A 19,978-nucleotide genomic window follows, 5' to 3' on the forward strand; every position below is an offset into this window, starting at 1 on the left:
GTGTGTATCTTCTGTTCTGCTGTAACAATGTACTCCTCTAAGGCCTAGTTCACACAGGGATTCTGCATGTCATATTCACGGCAGTGCACGGCATCCCGTCGTGGCTTTCCACTCCGGATTACGCCCAAATGAATGGGCCTAGTCCGGAAGATGCTGTCGTAAGGCGGACACCGCGGCAGATTCAGCCGCGGAATCCGCCTGAAGAAAGGACATGTCTATTCTTTTTACCGTGATCGGCAACAATAGCTTACAATAGCCTCCTCCAACGTGCAGTCCCATGCAACTACATCACTCTCTCCCCTCAGCCTCCTCCAACATGCAGTCCCATGTAACTACATCACTCCTTCCCTCAGCCTCATCCAATGTGCAGTCCCATGTAACTACATCACTCCTTCCCTCAGCGTCATTCAATGTTCAGTCCCATGTAACTACATCACTCCTTCCCTCAGCCTCATCCAATGTGCAGTCCTATGTAACTATATCACTCTCTCCCCTCAGCCTCATCCAATGTGCAGTCCCATGTAACTACATCACTCCCTTCCCTCAGCCTCATCCAATGTGCAGTCCCATGTAACTACATAACTCTCTCTCCTCAGCCTCATCCAACATGCAGTCCCATGTAACTACATCACCCCCTTCCCTCAGCCTCATCCAATGTGCAGTCCTATGTAACTACATCACTCTCTCCCTTCAGCCTCATCCAATGTGCAGTCCCATGTAACTACATCACTCTCTCCCTTCAGCCTCATCCAATGTGCAGTCCCATGTAACTACATAATTCCCCCTCAGCCTCATCCAATGTGCAGTCCCATGTAACTACATCACTCTCTCCCCTCAGCCTCATCCAACATGCAGTCACATGTAACTACATTAGAGATGAGCGAACACTGTTCGGAACAGCCGTTCCAAACAGCACGCTCCCATAGAAATGAATGGAAGCCGCCGGCACGCGGGGGGTTAAGCGACCGGCCGCCGGCAAAGTCTGCGTGCCAGGTGCTTCAATTTATTTCTATGGGAGCGTGCTGTTCGGATCCGCCAAGCCGAACAGTGTTCGCTCATCTCTAAACTACATCCCTCCCTTCCCTCAGCCAACGTGCAGTCCCATGTAACTACATCACTCTCTCCCCTCAGCCTCATCCAACGTGCAGTCCCATGTAACTACATCACTCTCTCCCCTCAGTCTCATCCAACGTGCAGTCCCAAGTAACTACATCACTCTCTCCCCTCAGCATCATCCAACGTGCAGTCCCAAGTAACTACATCACTCTCTCCCCTCAGCCTCATCCAACGTGCAGTCTCATGTAACTACATCACTCTCTCCCCTTAGCCTCATCCAACATGCAGTCCCATGTAACTATATCACTCTCTTCCTTCAGCCTCATCTAACATGCAGTCCCAAGTAACTACATCACTCTCTCCCCTCAGTCTCATCCAACGTGCAGTCCCAAGTAACTACATCACTCTCTCCCCTCAGCATCATCCAACGTGCAGTCCCAAGTAACTACATCACTCTCTCCCCTCAGCATCATCCAACGTGCAGTCCCATGTAACTACATCACTCTCTCCCCTCAGCCTCATCCAACGTGCAGTCCCATGTAACTACATCACTCTCTCCCCTCAGCCTCATCCAACGCGCAGTCCCATGTAACTACATCACTCTCTCCCCTCAGCCTCATCCAACGTGCAGTCCCATGTAACTACATTACTCTCTCCCCTCAGCCTCATCCAACGTGCAGTCTCATGTAAAACTCTCCCCTTCCATCCTCCATTACCACAAGAGCAGTGATGGCCGAAACTCCGCCCTCCTCTGAGAGGCCACGCCCTTTCCCGTGACATCATACCTACCAGGAGCAACTCCACTCTAGTCAGGACCCTACCGTAACCGCAGCTCTGATGATCACTAGCGTGCACTGGGCGGGAAGGGGACGGCGCTGTACATGTGGGCGGCAGTGATAAGGCCGGGCTGTGGTCGGCGCTGTCTTCTGGTGTATGGAGAGCTGTATTTGTACTTGCTGTGATGCTGCTTCTGCCGGGACTTCTCCGCCGGGGCTCGATGCTGCGGCCTGGGCTTCGCTGCCTGTGGGTAGGATCTAATTGGCACCAGTGTGTACTACAGGTCCGGGCTGTGCGGCCTGCTGCTCCATCCGTCCTGCCAGCGATGACTTTCCGGGCATATTCGTCCCAGGTTTGTATATGACACCTGGTTAGAAGGCTGGGCTTCACCAGAGGGAACAATCCGAGCTGAGGGGACCTGACAGGAGAGAATAATAACAAGGGGTTGTGTGAGGGGCCGACAGGAGAATAACAAGGAGTTATATGAGGGGTCCCTGACAGGACCGGACAATAACAAGGAGCCGTGAGTGGTCTCTGACAGGACAGGAGAATAACAAGGGGTTATATAAGGGGCCCCTGACAGGCCGGGAGAACAAGGCGTTATATAAGGGGGTCCATGACAGGAGAAAAAGGGGTTATGTGAGGGGTCCCTGGCAGGACCGGACAATAACAAGGAGCCGTGAGTGGTCTCTGACAGGACAGGAGAATAACAAGGGGTTATGTGACGGGTTCCTGACAGGACAGGAGAACAAGGGGTTATATAAGGGGGTCCCTGGCAGGACAGGGGGATAACAAGGAGCCGTGAGTGGTCTCTGACAGGACAGGAGAATAACAAGGGGTTATATAAGGGGCCCCTGACAGGCCGGGAGAACAAGGCGTTATATAAGGGGGTCCCTGGCAGGACCGGGGGATAACAAGGAGCCGTGAGTGGTCTCTGACAGGACAGGAGAATAACAAGGGGTTATATAAGGGGCCCCTGACAGGCCGGGAGAACAAGGCGTTATATAAGGGGGTCCATGACAGGAGAACAAGGGGTTATATAAGGGGGTCCCTGGCAGGACAGGGGGATAACAAGGAGCCGTGAGTGGTCTCTGACAGGACAGGAGAATAACAAGGGGTTATGTGAGGGGCTCCTGGAAGGACAGGGGGATAACAAGGGGTTATGTGACGGGTTCCTGGCATGAAAAGAGGAAAATAAGGGAGGTTAAGTGAAGGCCTTGTGCCATGACAGCAGGATAACTGGGGATTACCTGTAGATCTTTGGCACGATAGAAGGGTAACCGAGTTATGTGAAGGCCCCTGTCAGAATTTGATAATACCAAGGGGTTTACATGAGGGACCCCTGACAGGAGAACAACAAAGGGTTATGTAAGGTGCCCCTAACACGAAGATAAAAGGGGGTTATGTGACGGCCTTTTGCCTTGAAAGTAAAGGGTTTTGTGGGAGTCCTGGTCAGGATAGAAAGGTAACTATGTGAGGGGCCCCTGACAAAACGGGATTATACATAGTCTTATGTGAGGGTTATAACTGGTTATGTTTTTTCGATTCCTCTGATCACTCTCCTAGGGGTCTGAATGCGGCTGCCTCCCCCACTGTTCCTGGACATGACATCTTACAGAAGCCACACTCTAAAGGGGTCTGGCACAGTGATGTCTCCACTCAACATACTATACACCCCTCTCAGCTGTGCTACCATATCACATGTATCTTGTGTTCTTCTGACCACCACTCTTTTTGTTTTACATATCACACACAACCATCTGAACCTCCCCAACCTCACCCTCAACCCACCGCACCCAACTGCTTTGCCAGCATCCAGTACTCTTTGAATAGTTCATTATTACTACAGAAATGCAACGTCCCTCCATACAGTACAGGCAAGCACCAATTGTCAATAGCTTAATATTGGAACAGAACATTACTGTGATTAGTCTGCTGTTCTCTGCCTTTTGTGTGTAGGACACTGGTGAATCGACTGGCATTTCCAAAGATCCAGATGGGCAGAAGCCAAGTAAGACGCAGCAGCTTAAGCGAGTCTTCAAGGAATATGGAGGAGTTGCTGTGGCCTTCCATGTTGGGATTTCACTAGTGTCACTGGGAATATTCTATGCACTGGTCTCCAGGTGAGTATAACTTAAAGAGGACCTTTCATCAGATCGGGCACATGCAGTTTTATATACTGCTGGAAAGCTGACAATGCGCTGAATTCAGGCTTTCCCGATCTGTGCCTGGTGTAAAGCGCTATTGGTCCCGGGACCGTAGCGCTTTAGTGTCAGAAAGGCGTGTCGGGAACATTAAAGAGTCCTCATAATATGTTGCAGAGTTCCAAATTAAATAATTAATTAACAGGCCTAGATGGACTGCAGCCATCTTCTTTTAAGCCTGGAGAACTGATTAATGACACAAGATGGCTGTGTATCAAGAGTTCTGATTTATTGTTACAGGAATCAATATTTATACAGACAAAAGCAGGTTGGACTATTCTAATGACATAAGCTGTGGCACATGACTATTGGATAAGGTCTGCATATCATTATTACACTCCAACCTGGGATGACCTTTCTCATGACATGAAAAAGAATCTAAGATATTTATGTGTAAGCCAACATCATACACTAGTTCTAGATGTATATCACAGCAAGAGAGATAATGATCACATACTGGTCCGCTCCGGCCTTGGGGCTAACGACCAAACAGGTTATTTGAACCGGTTTCTACACCCACCCTCAAAGATGACCACAAATAGATAAGGAGTTATAACCCAACCATTAACATTCCACACGCCTTATCCCCTAAAGGGGTCTCTTAGACTCTAAACAGACATCCTTATGAAGCTTATAACAGAAAATGCTTACAAAATGGCTTACAGAATACAAGATGGAAGATGTGATCCTAACAGGCGTTTCTGACACTTAGCCAGGGACGCCCTTCTGCCCAGCAGTGCCTATCGCGCTGTACTGTGTGAGCGGGGAGGAACGCTCCCTCCCTCTGCTCACACAGCTCGTCCATAGACGAGTATTATCAGGAGAGGGAGGGGGGAGTTCCTCCCCACTCCACAGTACAGCGCGATAGGCGCTGCTGGGCAGAAGGGCATCCCTGGCTAACTGTCAGAAACGCCCTTCTGACACTAAAGCGCTACGGTACCGGGACCGATAGCGCTTTACCCCAGGCACAGATCGGGAAAGCCGATAGTGCACTGAATTCAGCGCACTGTCAGCTTTCCAGCAGTATATAGAACTGCATGTGCCCGATCTGATGAAAGGTCCTCTTTAATGTATTAGTTGAGCGTGTACAAAGTGATTGTAAGTCCTACAAGAATTAATCCTCCTAAACCTTGTTTAGGATATGCATAATGGATAAGTTGAGGATTTTCTGCTGAGGAAATGCAAGCAGAAAATCAGGAGCATTTTATAGTACCAGTTAAGGCTTGATTCGCATCTGTGTGAGACCACAGTAACGGAAACCTAATCCGAATAAAAAAATAGTGGTTACCTTAGTAGACCTGTAGACCCCATAGACTATAATTGGGTCCATGTGGTTTCCGCATAAAAAATATGGAGAGAAAAATGCTGCTCACATCTCCAAACGTAGATGTGAACCCAGCCTCAGTGGATGAGTTTTTACACTGCATAAATGGACCTGTGGGTTAGATTGCAGTTCTGCAGTAACATCATTTTATTCTGAGTTTTCACAGCTGATTTTACCCTTTGTATTTGCTGATCTGATGCACACCTTATGCACTGCACAGTTTTGCATCACAAAGTGTACCTAGTGTGTAGTTTATTCTGCTGCATGTTTCTGCAGGGAAAATTCAGCAGCATATCCTTCCCTTGTTGTTGTACCCTAGGTGTATTTTGACACTAGATGCATAAATGTGGAATTTTCTGACATGGGATTGCAGAAGCAAAATCACTTACAGTGGTAACAAAGTGGATGAGCTTTTGACAAATGTTCAAAGGGGTTTTAGGGCACTCCTCATTCAATTACGAAGTAGGATACCAAAACTTAAATTCAACTAGCAACAGACTTCGTATGAGACAAAGTGGTGTGATACAGATGTGGTTTATTCACCATAGAAATCAATGCAGAGTGTGATACAGTAACGTTTTGAAGATTAGACCTTTGTCAGTTTCTTCAAAAAATATAGTAATAACACCACCACTCTAAGAAGATGGAACCTGGCCTAGGTGTTCTTTACTCCTATTATATAATGTTTATGCAACTTTATTATACCTGTACATGCAGTATGAACTTCATGGAATGCTGGCGTTTTTAGGCAATGTATGAAATGAGAGAATTGTTACGTACTTTGCCTAGGCATTCTATAGAATGCTGAATGCTATGTAGGCAAAGTATGAAAAAGCCCCCCTAAACGAGCTGCTGCTGCTCCGTGAAGTAGCGTGAAAGAATAACTGGGAGTCCGTGACGTCATACTGGATAGTAGTTACTGACGCCTTCTTTAAAGGGGTATTCCAACTTGCCTGTTCACCAACTTGCAGGCTGTATGCTCTGTTCACTTCCTGGTTTTCTCAGTGAACTGGTGGGCAGGGCTTCACTTGCTGTCTCCCAGACAAAGCCAGCTCTGCTAGCTCTCTTCATAGCAGCACATCTTTGCAGTCAGTAATGAGGCATGGTTGTAAATAAATTAGCACAGTATCACTGGAAGATGCACAATATAAAGCTGATGTAGCAGAGCTGGATTTGATAGGTGAAGAGAATCTTAAATTTACATGCTACAGGACCAAGAGTCAGCTTGCAATAAGATGCACAATATAAAGCTGATGTAGCAGAGCTGGATTTGATAGGTGAAGAGAATCTTAAATTTACATGCTACAGGACCAAGAGTCAGCTTGCAATAAGATGCACAATATAAAGCTGATGTAGCAGAACTGGATTTGATAGGTGATGAGAATCCCAAATTTACATGCTACAGGACCAAGAGTCAGCTTGCAATAAACTCAGTTTTAGGTCTGTGTGTTACATACAAAGGTAACAGACTCCCTGTCTCAGCCCTTACCGTAAAATTCAATTAGCCGACTTGATAACTGGAAGGGGGGAGTTAAACAGCTCAGAAATACAAGCACCGAGCACTCCGCTCCCCCTCCCTGCTGAGAGCAGGGAGCTTTGTCACTTGTCCTGGAAGGAGAGTTAAGATCATCCCCAGGTCAGTGGCTATGGAGACGCAGTGTAAACAATGACGTGAATAATCTCAGATAGTAGTGAAACAAAGCTGTTTTGCTGAAGCAATGTATTTAGGAAAAGTCTTAAAGCTGCCCGGGAGCCGCTGCTACTGCTGTGAGACTGTAGAGACTGCAAACTTTGCCAGGGCAAGGAAGGAAAAAAAACAAGGGATTCTTTGGCTTTGTTCGTTTCCCCTCCCTCCTCTGCTTGAACTTTTGCTGGAATGCAGGCAGAGCTAAAGTTCCAGCAGACACCGTGCTCCCTTGTCTCTGGCTGCAGGGATTTGTTTGAGGTCTCGGCGATGTTGGCGGGGTGCTGCCTGTCTGCGGAGGAGGAATCCCAAAGGATTTATGCTGAGATTGAGTGACAGCTCCGCAGGGACAAGAGGGATGATCTGAGGGACTCAAGCTGCTTGCTGCTCACCTAGTATTTCATACTTTGCCCGCTTCGCATCCGGCATTGTATAGAATGCCTAGGCAATATGTGAAATGACGAATCATTTCATACATTGTTGGCTAACTTTATATAAGAAAAAAATATCCTTGTACCGTGTTAGCCAGTGGATATGAAATGAAAGTAATTTTTTGAGAGAACTCCTCAGTAGTTGATACCTTTTTTAATGGCTAACTTAAAAAGTTTTTTGGTGACATATCAAGCTTTTGAGACTCTATAGAGGTCTCTTCATCAGGATAGTATAACACAATTTCTGAAGTTAGGCATATATATATATATATATATATATATATATATATATATATATATATATATATATATATATATATATACAGAGGAGTGGGGTGTTAGATGCAACATAGATGGAAAACAGCACATGTAAATAAACCGTTTAAAAAAAAAACAAACCATGTATATCAGTTCACAGGAAAGTTCTCTGGGTTTATAGCTTCTTTGATCAGTGACTTGTTGTCTAGTGGTTATAAAAGGTCATAAAACCCTGTGCCTGATTGGAGAGTGTTGAAGGTCGTCATGAGTTTAATCTCCCATATGCGGCGATCCTTTCTGTTTCTGAAATTCCCTCTCAGTACCAGGATCTTTATATCCTGGGTCATGTTATGATTTTCATTGCAGAAGTGTTTTGGCACAGGGAGGTCCATTCTCTGTTCTCTAATTGTATGTCTGTGTGAGTTTATCCTCATACTAAGTGACTGTCCTGTCTCATCTACATACAGGCCCCCAGGACACTTAGTACACTATCAAATACACTACATTAGGTGTGCTGCAGGTGAAGTTACCTGGGATCTTGTAGTGTTGATCAGAGTTCGGGATCTTTATTTTGTCCGTAGTCAGTATGTGAGTGCAGGTTTTACACCTCTTCTGTCCACATGGAAATGTTCCTTTGTTAGTTGGAGGTGACAGTGAGCTGCTAATAATCATATTCCTGAGGTTTGGTCGCTGTCTGTAGCACAGGAGAGGGGGATCTGGAAATATGGATTTCAGATGGTGGTCTTTTTGCAGTAGTGGATGTAATTTGCGTGTGATTCCTCTCAGCGTCTCCAGGTGGGGGTTATATGTGACGACCAGGGGCACCCGATTGTTCTCCTGTTTGGTATTGTATTTTAATAACTCCGATCTTTGTATTCTCGTGGCCCTGTTAATTTGGTTTTCAACTGTTCTTGGATGGTAACCCTGCCTCAAGGGTCACATACTGAATACGGACAAAATAAAGATCCCGAACTCTGATCGACACTACAAGATCCCAGGTAACTTCACCTGCAGCACACCTAATGTATTGTATTTGATATTGTGTACTAAGTGTCCTGGGGGCCTGTATGTAGGTGAGACAGGACAGTCACTTAGTATGAGGATAAACTCACACAGACATACGATTAGAGAACAGAGAATGGACCTCCCTGTGCCAAAACACTTCTGCAATGAAAATCATAATATGACCCAGGATATGAAGATCCTGGTACTGAGAGGGAATTTTAGAAACCGAAACAATCGCTGCATATGGGAGATTAAACTCATGACGACCTTCAACACTCTCCAAAAGGGGTTAAATCAGGCACAGGGTTTCATGACCTTTTATAAGCACTAGACACCACGTCACTGATCAAAGAAGCTATAAACCCAGAGAACTTTCCTGTGAACTGATATATATGTTTTTAAACTGTTTATTTACATGTTCTGCTTTCCATCTATTTTGCATCTAACACTCCATTTCTGTGTGTGTGTGTGTATATATATATATATGCCTAACTTCAGAAATTGTGTTATACTATCCTGATGAAGAGACCTCTATAGAGTCTCGAAAGCTCGATATGTCATCAAAAAACTTTTTAAGTTCGCCATTAAAAAAGGTATCAACTACTGAGGACTTCTCTCAAAAAATTTCTTTCATGGCTAATTTTAAGCATTCTATAGAATGCCGGATTTCATACTTGCCGGTAACACATATATTCCTCACTTATGGTGGTGGTGTTACTATATTTTTTTGTGGACGAAGGTCTAAATTTTGACGGAAGTGTTACTGTACTACACTCTGCGTTGATTTCTACAATTGGTGAATAAACCACACCTACATCATACCACTTTCTCTCATAAAAAGTTAGCTTTTGACAAACGTTCCCCAAATACTGCAGAAGAAATCTACAGCAGAGTCTTCCCAGAAATTGACCTATGGAGAAGATTTTAAATCTGCAGCACATAAGTTATGTGATCATAGACTACACTCTTTGCTGCAATTATTCAGTAAACCTAAAGCAACCATCAATTCCTCACGGTTTTCTAGATATCTGCTTGCTTGCTTTCATTCATTCTGCTTACTTCTAGTGAATAAAAATCTGTCTCTAGTCATGTGATGGGCACACAGGTGCACAGCTCATTACAAGGCAGATGTCCAGTTACTATCCTGTGACTATAACAAACTGTGCACCTTTGTGTCTATCACATGACCATGGACCGATTTTTATCCACTAGAAGCAAGCAGAATGAATGACCGTTTTCCTGTTATGTGCCCCTGGGCTGGAGATATCTGTGCTGTTATAATGGTACCAATCTCTGCTCACTGTCAGAAGGGCATTCCTGACAGTCTAGCTGGGCTGTGGGGAACACCCCTCCTGACAATCCTTGTATCTCCAGCTCATAGCAGACCGTGCGCTGAATTCAATGCTCAGTCGGCTTTCTAGTTTTATAAATCCACATGTGCAGGAGGACATTAAAGGTCTTCTTTAAAGGGATCCTATCATTGAAAGTAATTTTTTTCTGAGTACCACGTAGGAATAGCCTTAAGAAAGGCTATTTGTCTCCTACCTTTCGTCGCCTTCGCCGCGCCCCCGTTCGCCTACAATCCCGGTTCTTGTCAGTGTGCAAATGAGTTCTCTTGCAGCATTGGGGGAGGTCCTCCACGCTCAGACAACATTGGGGGCACCCCCAATGCTGCGAGAGAACTCACTCCAGCACTGCCTCCATCTTCATCTCTATACTCAAGACCTACAGAAGCGTACTGCACATATGCGGCCGGCCACCAAAAAAATGGCCGCCCGCATGTGAAGTCGACTCTGCCCACGGGCAGAGACGACTTGCGCATGCGTTTCACTCTCACCCAGCTGGAAGAAGACTGTGAAGACTACGTTCCTAACGGAGATGGAGGCGGCGCTGGAGCGAGTTCTCTTGTAGCATTGGGGGTGCCCCCAATGTTGTCTGAGCGTGGAGGACCTCCCCCAATGCTGCAAGAGAACTCATTTGCACACTGACAAGAACCGGGATTGTAGGCGAACGGGGGCACGGAGAAGGCGACGAAAGGTAGGAGACGAAAAGCCTTTCTTAAGGCTATTCCTACGTGGTACTCAGACAAAAAATGACTTTCAATGATAAGATCCCGTTAAGAATACAAATTTGTAATTTTAAAATCTGGGTAACCATCAAAGTAGGAGTCCTTGAGCAGTTATCCACAATAGTGGAGTGAGCCATAACTAGAAGGATGTTTTTCAGAACTCTGGAAACTCTGGGGTAGATTTCCTAATACTGTGTACTAGTGAGACAGTGTAAACTTAAAGGTAATGTCCAATTTCAGCAAACAAATGTTATTTTTTGTGTAATGAAAAGCTATACAATGTTCAATTATACAAATATACTTTCTGTATCGATTCCTCACAGTTTTCTAAATCTGTTTGCTTAATTCCAGTGTATAAAATTATTCCTTGGTCATGTGATGGACACATAGGTGCACGACTTGCTATAAGACAGATTGCTGCAGCTATAACTAGCTTTGCAAATCCCTAAGGCATCTTTTTTCACACCTCATCTCCCTTCCTACCACAGGCATTTTTCAATTTTCGTTCTTGACTCCCTGCATTCCAAACCCCATAACTTTTCACATCTGTTCACAGATCCCGTTATGGGCTGGAAATATGAGTATTGTCAGGAGGGACGTTCCACACAGCCCAGCTAGACTGTCAGGAACACCTTTTGGCGGTGGGCAGAGATCAGTGCTGAAACTAACGGTACCAATATCTCCAGCCCGGGAGCACATAACGGGAAAGCTGCCTTTCTAGCAGTATATAAATCCACATGTGCAGGAGGACATGAAGGACTCTTTATACAGTGCCACGTTTTCTGTTCAGGAGTCTGGTAACTCACAGTGATTTTCCCTGCAGAAGCTATGTGGATATTATTGTCACCCAGAATTTATACTGGCCTGGTTATGTATAGCACAATCAGGTGTTTGCACATACCGTGTTCTGTTCCGAATTCTAGAAGAGCGACAGGCTTTGTGGATCATTCCGATGTATAATTGATTACTTTCCGAGAGTCCTAAAGGTGATAAAACTCACACTCCATATTACCAGGCAGACGTGTTGCTAAGGATTCTGGTGCATCCATTGCTAACCCTATAGGTAGTCAAACAATTTTCCCAGAGTCCTGAATTGCGTTCCTGTGTTTCCATATTGTTACCTAAGTGGAGTTGCTCTTCAGTCACTTAATAAAGTAGCTTTTCCAGATTCTGGATTTATGGATTATATTGTGTGTCTTGGCTGTTCTTTAACTCTTGTTTTTTTTCTTCCACAGTGGCCTGGATGTCCCATCTCTGCTTCTTAAAATTGGCTTCAGTGAAGCTATGGTCCAGTCTAAGCTGGCAGCTGGCACCAGCACCTTTGTGTTGGCATATGCCGTTCATAAACTGTTTGCCCCTGCGCGGATCAGCATCACGGTTGTGTCTGTTCCCTTCCTTGTCAGGTACTTCAGGAGGATCGGGTTCTTCAAGCCTCCATCATAGGGGTTTGCTTCCTACTGTGTGTCACGGTGGACCTTTCCCTCTACAATAAACCTGCATCCCCCACCACATAATATAAACGCAGGAGTCTGCAGCCTGGAACATGCACTATGATGATTTGTACTATGTAATGGAGATTTCTAATATATTGTAATTGTTTACTTTTTGGGAATGAGAGAATCACTGGAAAAATACTAAAGCTGTTAACTGGTTAAGTCTCCATTCAGAATATATTTTTTATATTATTTTAACAGATCTGTATAACAACAGATTAAAAAAAAAACATATGCAAACGTCCATCAGTTTACATAAAAATTAGTGTAAAAAAAAAATGGTATACTAGGTTTTTGTGACCGTCCCAAAAAAATGGACAGAAATGGATAGTTGTTTGGGGGAGGTTTTTTTTTTTTTTTATAATATTGATCTTTATGTAAACAAATTGACATCCATTTGTGTCTGTTTTTTTTTTTTTTTCTTCTTCTTCTTCTTTTGCATCCATTAAATGGCTGTGTTAAGCGGATGGTAAAAACTTGATCTGAATAGAGCCTAAATTTTGCTCTAAAGTACTAATCTCTTAATCTTGTACTCCAGTCACTTTCAAAGCTGAATGAAAAAAATCTATTCACCTACAGCTCATAGATTTGCAAACCTAGCCTGAGAAATGTAGAGATGTCACCAAACAATACCGTACGTCTGATTGTGGAAATAATGACATATTCCACAGTGCTGTACAGCATATGCTATACCCACACACTAAGGGTCCATTCACACTGACCACAGAGGAAAATGGTGAGGAACTTGGTGTGGAATTTCAGCGCTGGAAAAAAGCGCCTCCCATTGACTTCAATGGGCTCCTTTTTCGTGTGAAGACCCAAAAGCAGGGAGTTCCTGCATTAATTGTCTCTGAGGCCATGGCCCAACACTGCGGAGAAGGTTTTTTTTTTTTTTTTGTTTTTTTTTGAGCCACACCAAGGAATAGATACAAAAGAAATGGGGAATATAAAGGAAGCTCTTCTATATTTCTCTCTGCCCTTGTCATCTGGTCAATCAACTCTTGACTTTGGCTCAAATCTGGAACAGAAAAAGCAGCTGTTTTGCAATGTGTGGGCTTAGCTTAAAACTAAGTGTAAGTTCACACGGGGTGTTTTGGTCGCGGAACCTGAGGCGGAGGTCGCCTCAGGTTCCGGACAATAGATCGGGTAGCCGCAACTGGATGCCAGTGCAGTGCAGTGGCATCCAGTCGTGCACTCCGCTCTGGATTAGGCACAATGAATGGGGCTAGTCTGGAGGAGAGAGTGTCTTCAGGCCAAATTACAAGGTGAATCGGCCTGAAGAATGAGCATCTTGCTTCTTTTGATTCAGTTTGTTCCAGCTCCCGGGAAAAAAAAACTGACCGGCTCCCATTGATGTCAATGAGAGCCGTCTTTTTGGTCAGGATTTTGAGGCGGATACAGCCTCAAAATCTTGACCAAAAAAACCCGTGTAAACTTACCCTAAGGCTCCATGTACCAATCATTGCTAAAAAAAAAAAAAAAATGCAGGGTAACTCATTGTTTTTTCTCTGCATTTTTCTCTTCAGTTTTTTCTTCCCTTATTAAATCTAAAGTGAAAATTATTTGCATTTCCTTAGCTAAAATTGACACCCTGCATTTTTCAAAAACATATGCATTTTTCAAGATGCAGCTTTTCTGCAGTGTTTTGGGGGGTTTTGCAATGTGTGGATAAGATTAACTAGAATATCATTCACTTCGCTAGTACTGTGAAAGTTAGTGTTCTTTTCTGCTGCAGGAAAAAACTTTTTTTTTTCTTTTTTTTTTTTCTGCAACATGGGGCCTAAGACCCCAAGTTGCCGAAATGCAGCGTTTTATGTTGCAGATTTTGCTGCTTTTTTCAAAGTCAGCAGTAGCTTGAAAAGGAATGGAAAATATAAATGAAGCATTTAGACATTTCCGCTGTAACACACAATCCCATAGACTTCAATGTGTATCGGTCTTACACGCACTACACAATGAAATCAATGGGTTTAAAAGCCTCCCATTGATTTCAATGTGTAGTGTGCGTAAGACTGGCACACATTGAAGTCTATGGGATTCTGTTTTACAGCGGTTACTTTGACACGTGTTTACGTGTCTGAGCGGAGCGTAACTCCGTGTGAAACCAGCCTAAGACTCCCATTGATTTCAATGACATTTTTTTACATGTGTAAAAATAAACGTCAAAATACATGTGTAAAATGTCATTGAAGTCAGTGGGAGTTTTATTTTTACACCTGTATTTTGCCAAAAAACATGCGCGTTTATTCTGTGCGAACGGGCCTTAAGGGTGATTTTTACACTTGTTTTTAATAGCTCCTATACGCATAGATCTGAGTTTGGATGGTGACACACAATGGGGCAAATTTATTAAGATTGATGTATTGGTGATTCCTTGGTCTGCCCTGCCTTGCACCCACGTTAGCAGAATATAGCAGGCAAGACATGGATTGGGGCTTGAGACATATGTTTGGTTCAGTGTCATCCCTGGCATAGAAGGAGTGATGAGTTTGCCCCAATATTTCTTGATTGGACTATAGTCAATCTAGCAGATATCATCCAGTCCCTGGGCCGCCAGATCGTTCATGTCTCTGTAATGGTGGTGCTACATGGTGTACTGAACATAGTTATAACTGTTGTCTGTTCTGGGGCCACAGGAGCTGTCTCTAATAAGTAAGTCAAACACTGATTAATTCTAGGCAACTTCTAATTACTGAGGTTGGTGAGACATTATGTACTTTATTGTATTTATAACTGCAGTCTGTTCTGGGACCATAGGAGGTTTTCCTAAGTAAGTGGGCATGGTACATTAACACTAAGCCAAAAACTAGCTTGCTATTTCTGTACGAGCTCTCACAAGACAGGTATAACAGATAACACCTCCATAGAAAAGACCCATTATTTCATCTACAACTGAGGATAGATGATGTCACAATTTATCTACTCCCTCTCCTTGCATAGAACATGTCTAGAAAACTATCCCATAGAACGCAATGACTCAGGTCCAGTCTATTGCTTCCTATGGCCATGTGGTAGCTGCAAAGTAACTAAATGCTATTTACAGGGCAGATAAACAGCTCAGACAAGATGTTAGCCTCCATAATCTTGTACAGAAAATAATAATAGTAATAAAAAAATCTATCATCAGAAAATAAAGAAAAAAGTAATCTATTTCACTATCTGTTTTTAATAAATAAAACATAGTTATATACTTTAAGAATGACATTTGAAGTGCCAGTCTTGATAAATATATCCATTTTTGTGGTATAGCTTCCCTGTGCTCTTCTGTGTTGCATTGTGGGAGATTTAAGGTTTACACTGAGCAACGTACATTGGTCTGATGGTAAAAATATTTCCAAGTGCTGGTTGTGACAGCTAGGCTTGTCACTGCGGTTCTGTATGGGACTTGAGTATAAGGCTTGGTTCACACATCAGTATGCCATCCCGGACTGATGCACATACTGATTACATACTGACTCCTTTTTATGCTGATAGCAAATGTAAACAGAGTAGAAATAAGGACATTTAATAAATGTCCTTATCTCATATAATAAATGTCCTTATCTCTACTCTGTTTACAATTGCTACTTTTAATCCCCTTATCTGTCCTCTAGGGGACAACAGCATTTGCTATCAGCATAAAAAGGTGTCAGTATACAATCAGTATGTGCATCAGTCTGTTTTAAAGTTTTAAAGTCTCAAACTGGATTCAAATGGAGGGATGGCATACTGATGTGTGAAGCAAGCATAAGACAAGATGTGTGGGAGGAATTATAGATGGTCTTTAAAGAACTCTGAGTGGCAGCAGTCAGACCTTCATAGATCAGATGTGTATTTATTCGCTATTGTATTAATACTATGAATGAGGTTACAATGTCAAGTGATGTTGAATTCTGGAAGCATGCTTATAGGAGGCAAGTCTCGCACAAGTCTTTATCCTTTATGTATAGTCCTGAAAGTTGCAGCCCTCCAAAGCACCTTAAAGAGACTCAGGGATAAAAGGTGGGGTCCTACGTAAAATTGAGAAGCTTATTAGAGCATCAGGAACAGGTCTGTATTATAGATTAAGGGTCCATTCACACTTTTTTTTGGAGGCTGATTTTGAGGCAGATTCAGCCTCAAACTCGGCACCAAAAAAAGCTCAGTGTACACTGACCCTAAAGCTGTGCTGTGGACTTTCTGCTTCAATTCTGCTGGTGTTTTCGTAGGTATAATTGACATGCTGCAATTTCCAAAACGGCCGTGCGTATTTTTCCTCAGTGTGTGGATGGGATTCACTCTGCAGAATGGCAGTCCCCCCCCCCCCCCCCCTGCAGAGGTTATGGCCTAAAAGTGGTTTCAAACAAATTCCTGTGACTCAAAATTAATTCCAGTCATCTGAAAGGGAATGTTTTGCCAAAAATACAGGTTTTCTGCAAATTCCACTCATGTATGGTACAATCACAAAAATGTATGCATAACAATCTGCCATGTATGAATGCACTATGAATAACTCCTATACAGGATGTTTGGTTCTTTGTGCAGATGCATTAGTCGTCAGTGCCTTGTCTATTAAAAATCTGAACAAACACTATTCCAAATTCATTTCTAAAAATAACAGGCTCCTGTCTTGAGATGTCCAACTTTCTACAGTCCTCAAAGCAATAAATCATGTTTTGCCCGACTGCCATAATATCTATTATTGTAATCTCATTCAGAATTTATTGTGCTCTAAGCTGCCACCTGTAATAATCATACCGCCAACTGGTATATGTTTGTCGGGACTCTGGGAAACTGTTCTTTTATACCTAGTTCTCAGCAGTAATATAAGCTATATCTGTTCATGATAGAGCCCTGACCACAGAACCTGGTGCTAGCATGAGACTGTATAGACAGAGCTCTAAAAACTTCTGGTACTGTTGCTGCAGCTGTAAATGTGACCCATGTTTTATAGGACAATTTTACCCAACATTACATATAGTATATTTTAATCCTGATAGCGCAGATACTGTAGCAGGAGTAGGGACTATGTATATTGTCTCTGATCTTTGCCCAGATATCGCACACTCACAAATTCATAACGTCCGTATTTCTGCCATTTGCACCTTGTCAATATGAAAATAGGAGGTGTCTGAGAATGAGGAGTCGGCTTAACTGCGAGATCCTTTAATTAGTTTCAGACTTAAAGCTTATATTTGCAGACTCCTGACTGCTTTCCCCCTGGATTTATGAGCTTGGAGCAGTTCTCCAGAAGACATCTATCGTTCATGGACACCTGCTGGTTCTTCACCGAACTACATAAGAGGCTTACTTGACCTTTGCTTGATGTAAAATTCTGCAACATTTATTATAGTACTTTTATTAGTATTATTTTTTTTGTCTCTGTTCCTCACTATTTTTAAGAACTCTGTTGTTAGGGCAAAATTATTAAGACCAATATATTGTATGGTTGTCTTCAACGGCCTGACTAGCACAGAGAACCAGAAATACTGCATATGAAGAGGCTGCAGCCTCTTTGTAAATTAGTTGGACATTTTGGTGCTAGAATTTAAATCTATGCCAGGTCGAAACTTGCGTAGATTTCCATACTAACGCACATCAGAAAACACACATAAGTTATAATAAATGATTTGCAGAATCGCACGAGTGAGGCGTGGATCAGAGGCTTGTGCCAAATGTGCGCCTCCGTATCCTCCCCTTACGCCAGTTTGCTGATGAATAAATATTCCCAATTGTATCAATCTGCAGATAATTTCCTACACCACCCTGTAGTAAAGGCAGACCCAGCCAGCGCAACAGTCCAACTCCTGTAAATCTTTCTCTTAAAGAGGACCTTTCACCATATCCGGGCACAGGCAGTTCTATATACTGCCAGAAAGCCGACAGTGCGCTAAATTCAGCACACTGTCGGCTTTCCCGATCTGTGCCCGGTGTAAAGAGCTTACGGTGCCGGTACCATAGTGCTCTATGGTCAGAAGGGCGTTTCTGACCATTAGCCAGAGACGTCCTTCTGCCTCGCGGCGCCTATCGCGCTGTGCTGTGGAGCGGGGAGGAACGCCCCCTCCCTCTGCTCGCAGTACTTGTCCATAGACAAGTGTTATCAGGAGAGGGAGGGGGGCGTTCCTCCCCGCTCCACAGCACAGCGCGATTGGCGCCGCGAGGCAGAAGGACGTCTCTGGCTAATGCTCAGAAACGCCCTTCTGACTATAGAGCACTACGGTACCGGCACCGTAAGCTCTTTACACCGGGCACAGATCGGGAAAGCCGACAGTGCGCTGAATTCAGCGCACTGTCAGCTTTCCAGCAGTATATAACACTGCATGTGCCCAAAAGTGGTGAAAGGTCCTCTTTAAGCAGTAGTCAAAAATCAGTCCACATCTGTTACAGCCATTGGACGGCCAGGGGTCAGTCTGCTGAGGGCTGCATGCAGGACTTTCAGTTTAAAAACAACAGTCACCCATTATAGTCAGTGGGATGCTTGGGACTCCTTGTTTTAGCAATCCACCTCTCCATTGTTCGGGTGGACTGCTGCACTAGTGTGAACCTAGCATTGTTATGGTTGGCCATATACAGCTCTTGCCCGTTTCTTGCAGCTTTGTTCAGCTTTATCATGAGAATTTACTTTCTGTACCGTACTGCCAGGAATCTACTGAAGACCAAGGACTTATTGTAGTGGGAGCTGTGACTGGGTTATTGTTCTCAGCCCCTCCTCGTACCTCCCTCAAGTTGCTGCCTGAATAGAAAACACTATGTGAAATGTGGCTGGTTATGAAAACAACCAGCCAAGGACTCCAGAAGCTGACATCTCTACAGAAACACTCCAGTAACAACACTTAAAATATTGCTGATGCTGTCACCCAAGTCTAGTACTTGTGCCAATATCTCCACTGTTTCCTGTTTGTGAAAAATACTGCAGAGCTCATAATACCGTATACCTGTCAGGATCTTGCACTGTGAGGATGATGTCTAGAGGTCCTGAAAGTTTCAATAACTGCTGCTGATAGCACTGGGAAGGTAATACAAACATGGCAACCTGACCTGGGGGGCGTGCTATATGAAGCAGATTGTGTTGCAGAGACCTAGAGCAGGGAGACATTAACACAAAAGAACCAGGAGTGGGACTTTGATGAATCTGAGGTCACATCGCAGCTCCAAAAGGTATCTACAAGCAGCCGAGAAAGACTTCATTTTAACACAAAAACCTATGATAGAAAATCAAGGTCACACTGTGATCATGTGTCTTATTGAGGACGGTTAAAGCAGGATGTGATATAGACAGTCCGCACCAAGTGATCATCCGCTATTTGGATTATAATGATAAGAAGGGAGCTTACAGAAGCTGTAAAGAACCTCTGCTGCTTTCAGGGTAGCAGAATCCTCCCATTTGGTGACTTCACCGTGAAGGTTGAGAGGCTTTTAGTAAAGTTTGCTCAGAATTATTTAATATCCTCTTATTTATGGTGGACCCAATCAGAGTGCTAGAGGTACTTCAGACATTAGGAAGGTTTTCTGGGTTTCATTTGAATCTATCTAAATATAAGATCTTACTGTATATCTGCGACCCAGGGTATCTCGTCATGACCTCCCCTCTTCAATTTGAGGGATACCAGTACCCAAGGGCTTTATCAAATGACTGAGCACCCGCTTCTTGGGCACATAATGTTCAACCTCTTCCCATTGCAGCCATGTTTAGACATTTGTCTTTTACTCCTGACTTCCA

At 43.8% G+C, this 19,978-nt stretch overlaps 1 protein-coding gene across 1 annotated transcript; it reads left to right on the forward strand.

Annotated features, from left to right (window-relative positions):
• The first annotated feature begins 1,916 nt into the window (after nt 1-1,916).
• On the forward strand, nt 1,917-13,220 carry FAM210B (family with sequence similarity 210 member B). The gene is made up of 3 exons (XM_075276882.1): nt 1,917-2,185; nt 3,793-3,956; nt 12,043-13,220. The coding sequence occupies exons 1-3, from the start codon at nt 2,018-2,020 to the stop codon at nt 12,248-12,250; spliced, it is 540 nt and encodes a 179-aa protein (XP_075132983.1). The 5' UTR covers nt 1,917-2,017; the 3' UTR covers nt 12,251-13,220.
• The last annotated feature ends 6,758 nt before the right edge of the window (nt 13,221-19,978 follow it).

Source organism: Leptodactylus fuscus, chromosome 6, assembly GCF_031893055.1.
Source record: "Leptodactylus fuscus isolate aLepFus1 chromosome 6, aLepFus1.hap2, whole genome shotgun sequence".
Classification (NCBI taxonomy): domain Eukaryota; kingdom Metazoa; phylum Chordata; class Amphibia; order Anura; family Leptodactylidae; genus Leptodactylus; species Leptodactylus fuscus.

What these genes read in the sequence shown, in the direction of transcription:
- FAM210B (XM_075276882.1), top strand. Translation starts at nt 2,018, where the DNA reads ATGCTGCTTCTGCCGGGACTTCTCCGCCGGGGCTCGATGCTGCGGCCT. An exon ending in TCCGGGCATATTCGTCCCAG is followed by an intron (nt 2,186 to 3,792) that starts GTTTGTATATGA and finishes TTTTGTGTGTAG; the next exon opens with GACACTGGTGAATCGACTGG. An exon ending in TTCTATGCACTGGTCTCCAG is followed by an intron (nt 3,957 to 12,042) that starts GTGAGTATAACT and finishes TTTCTTCCACAG; the next exon opens with TGGCCTGGATGTCCCATCTC.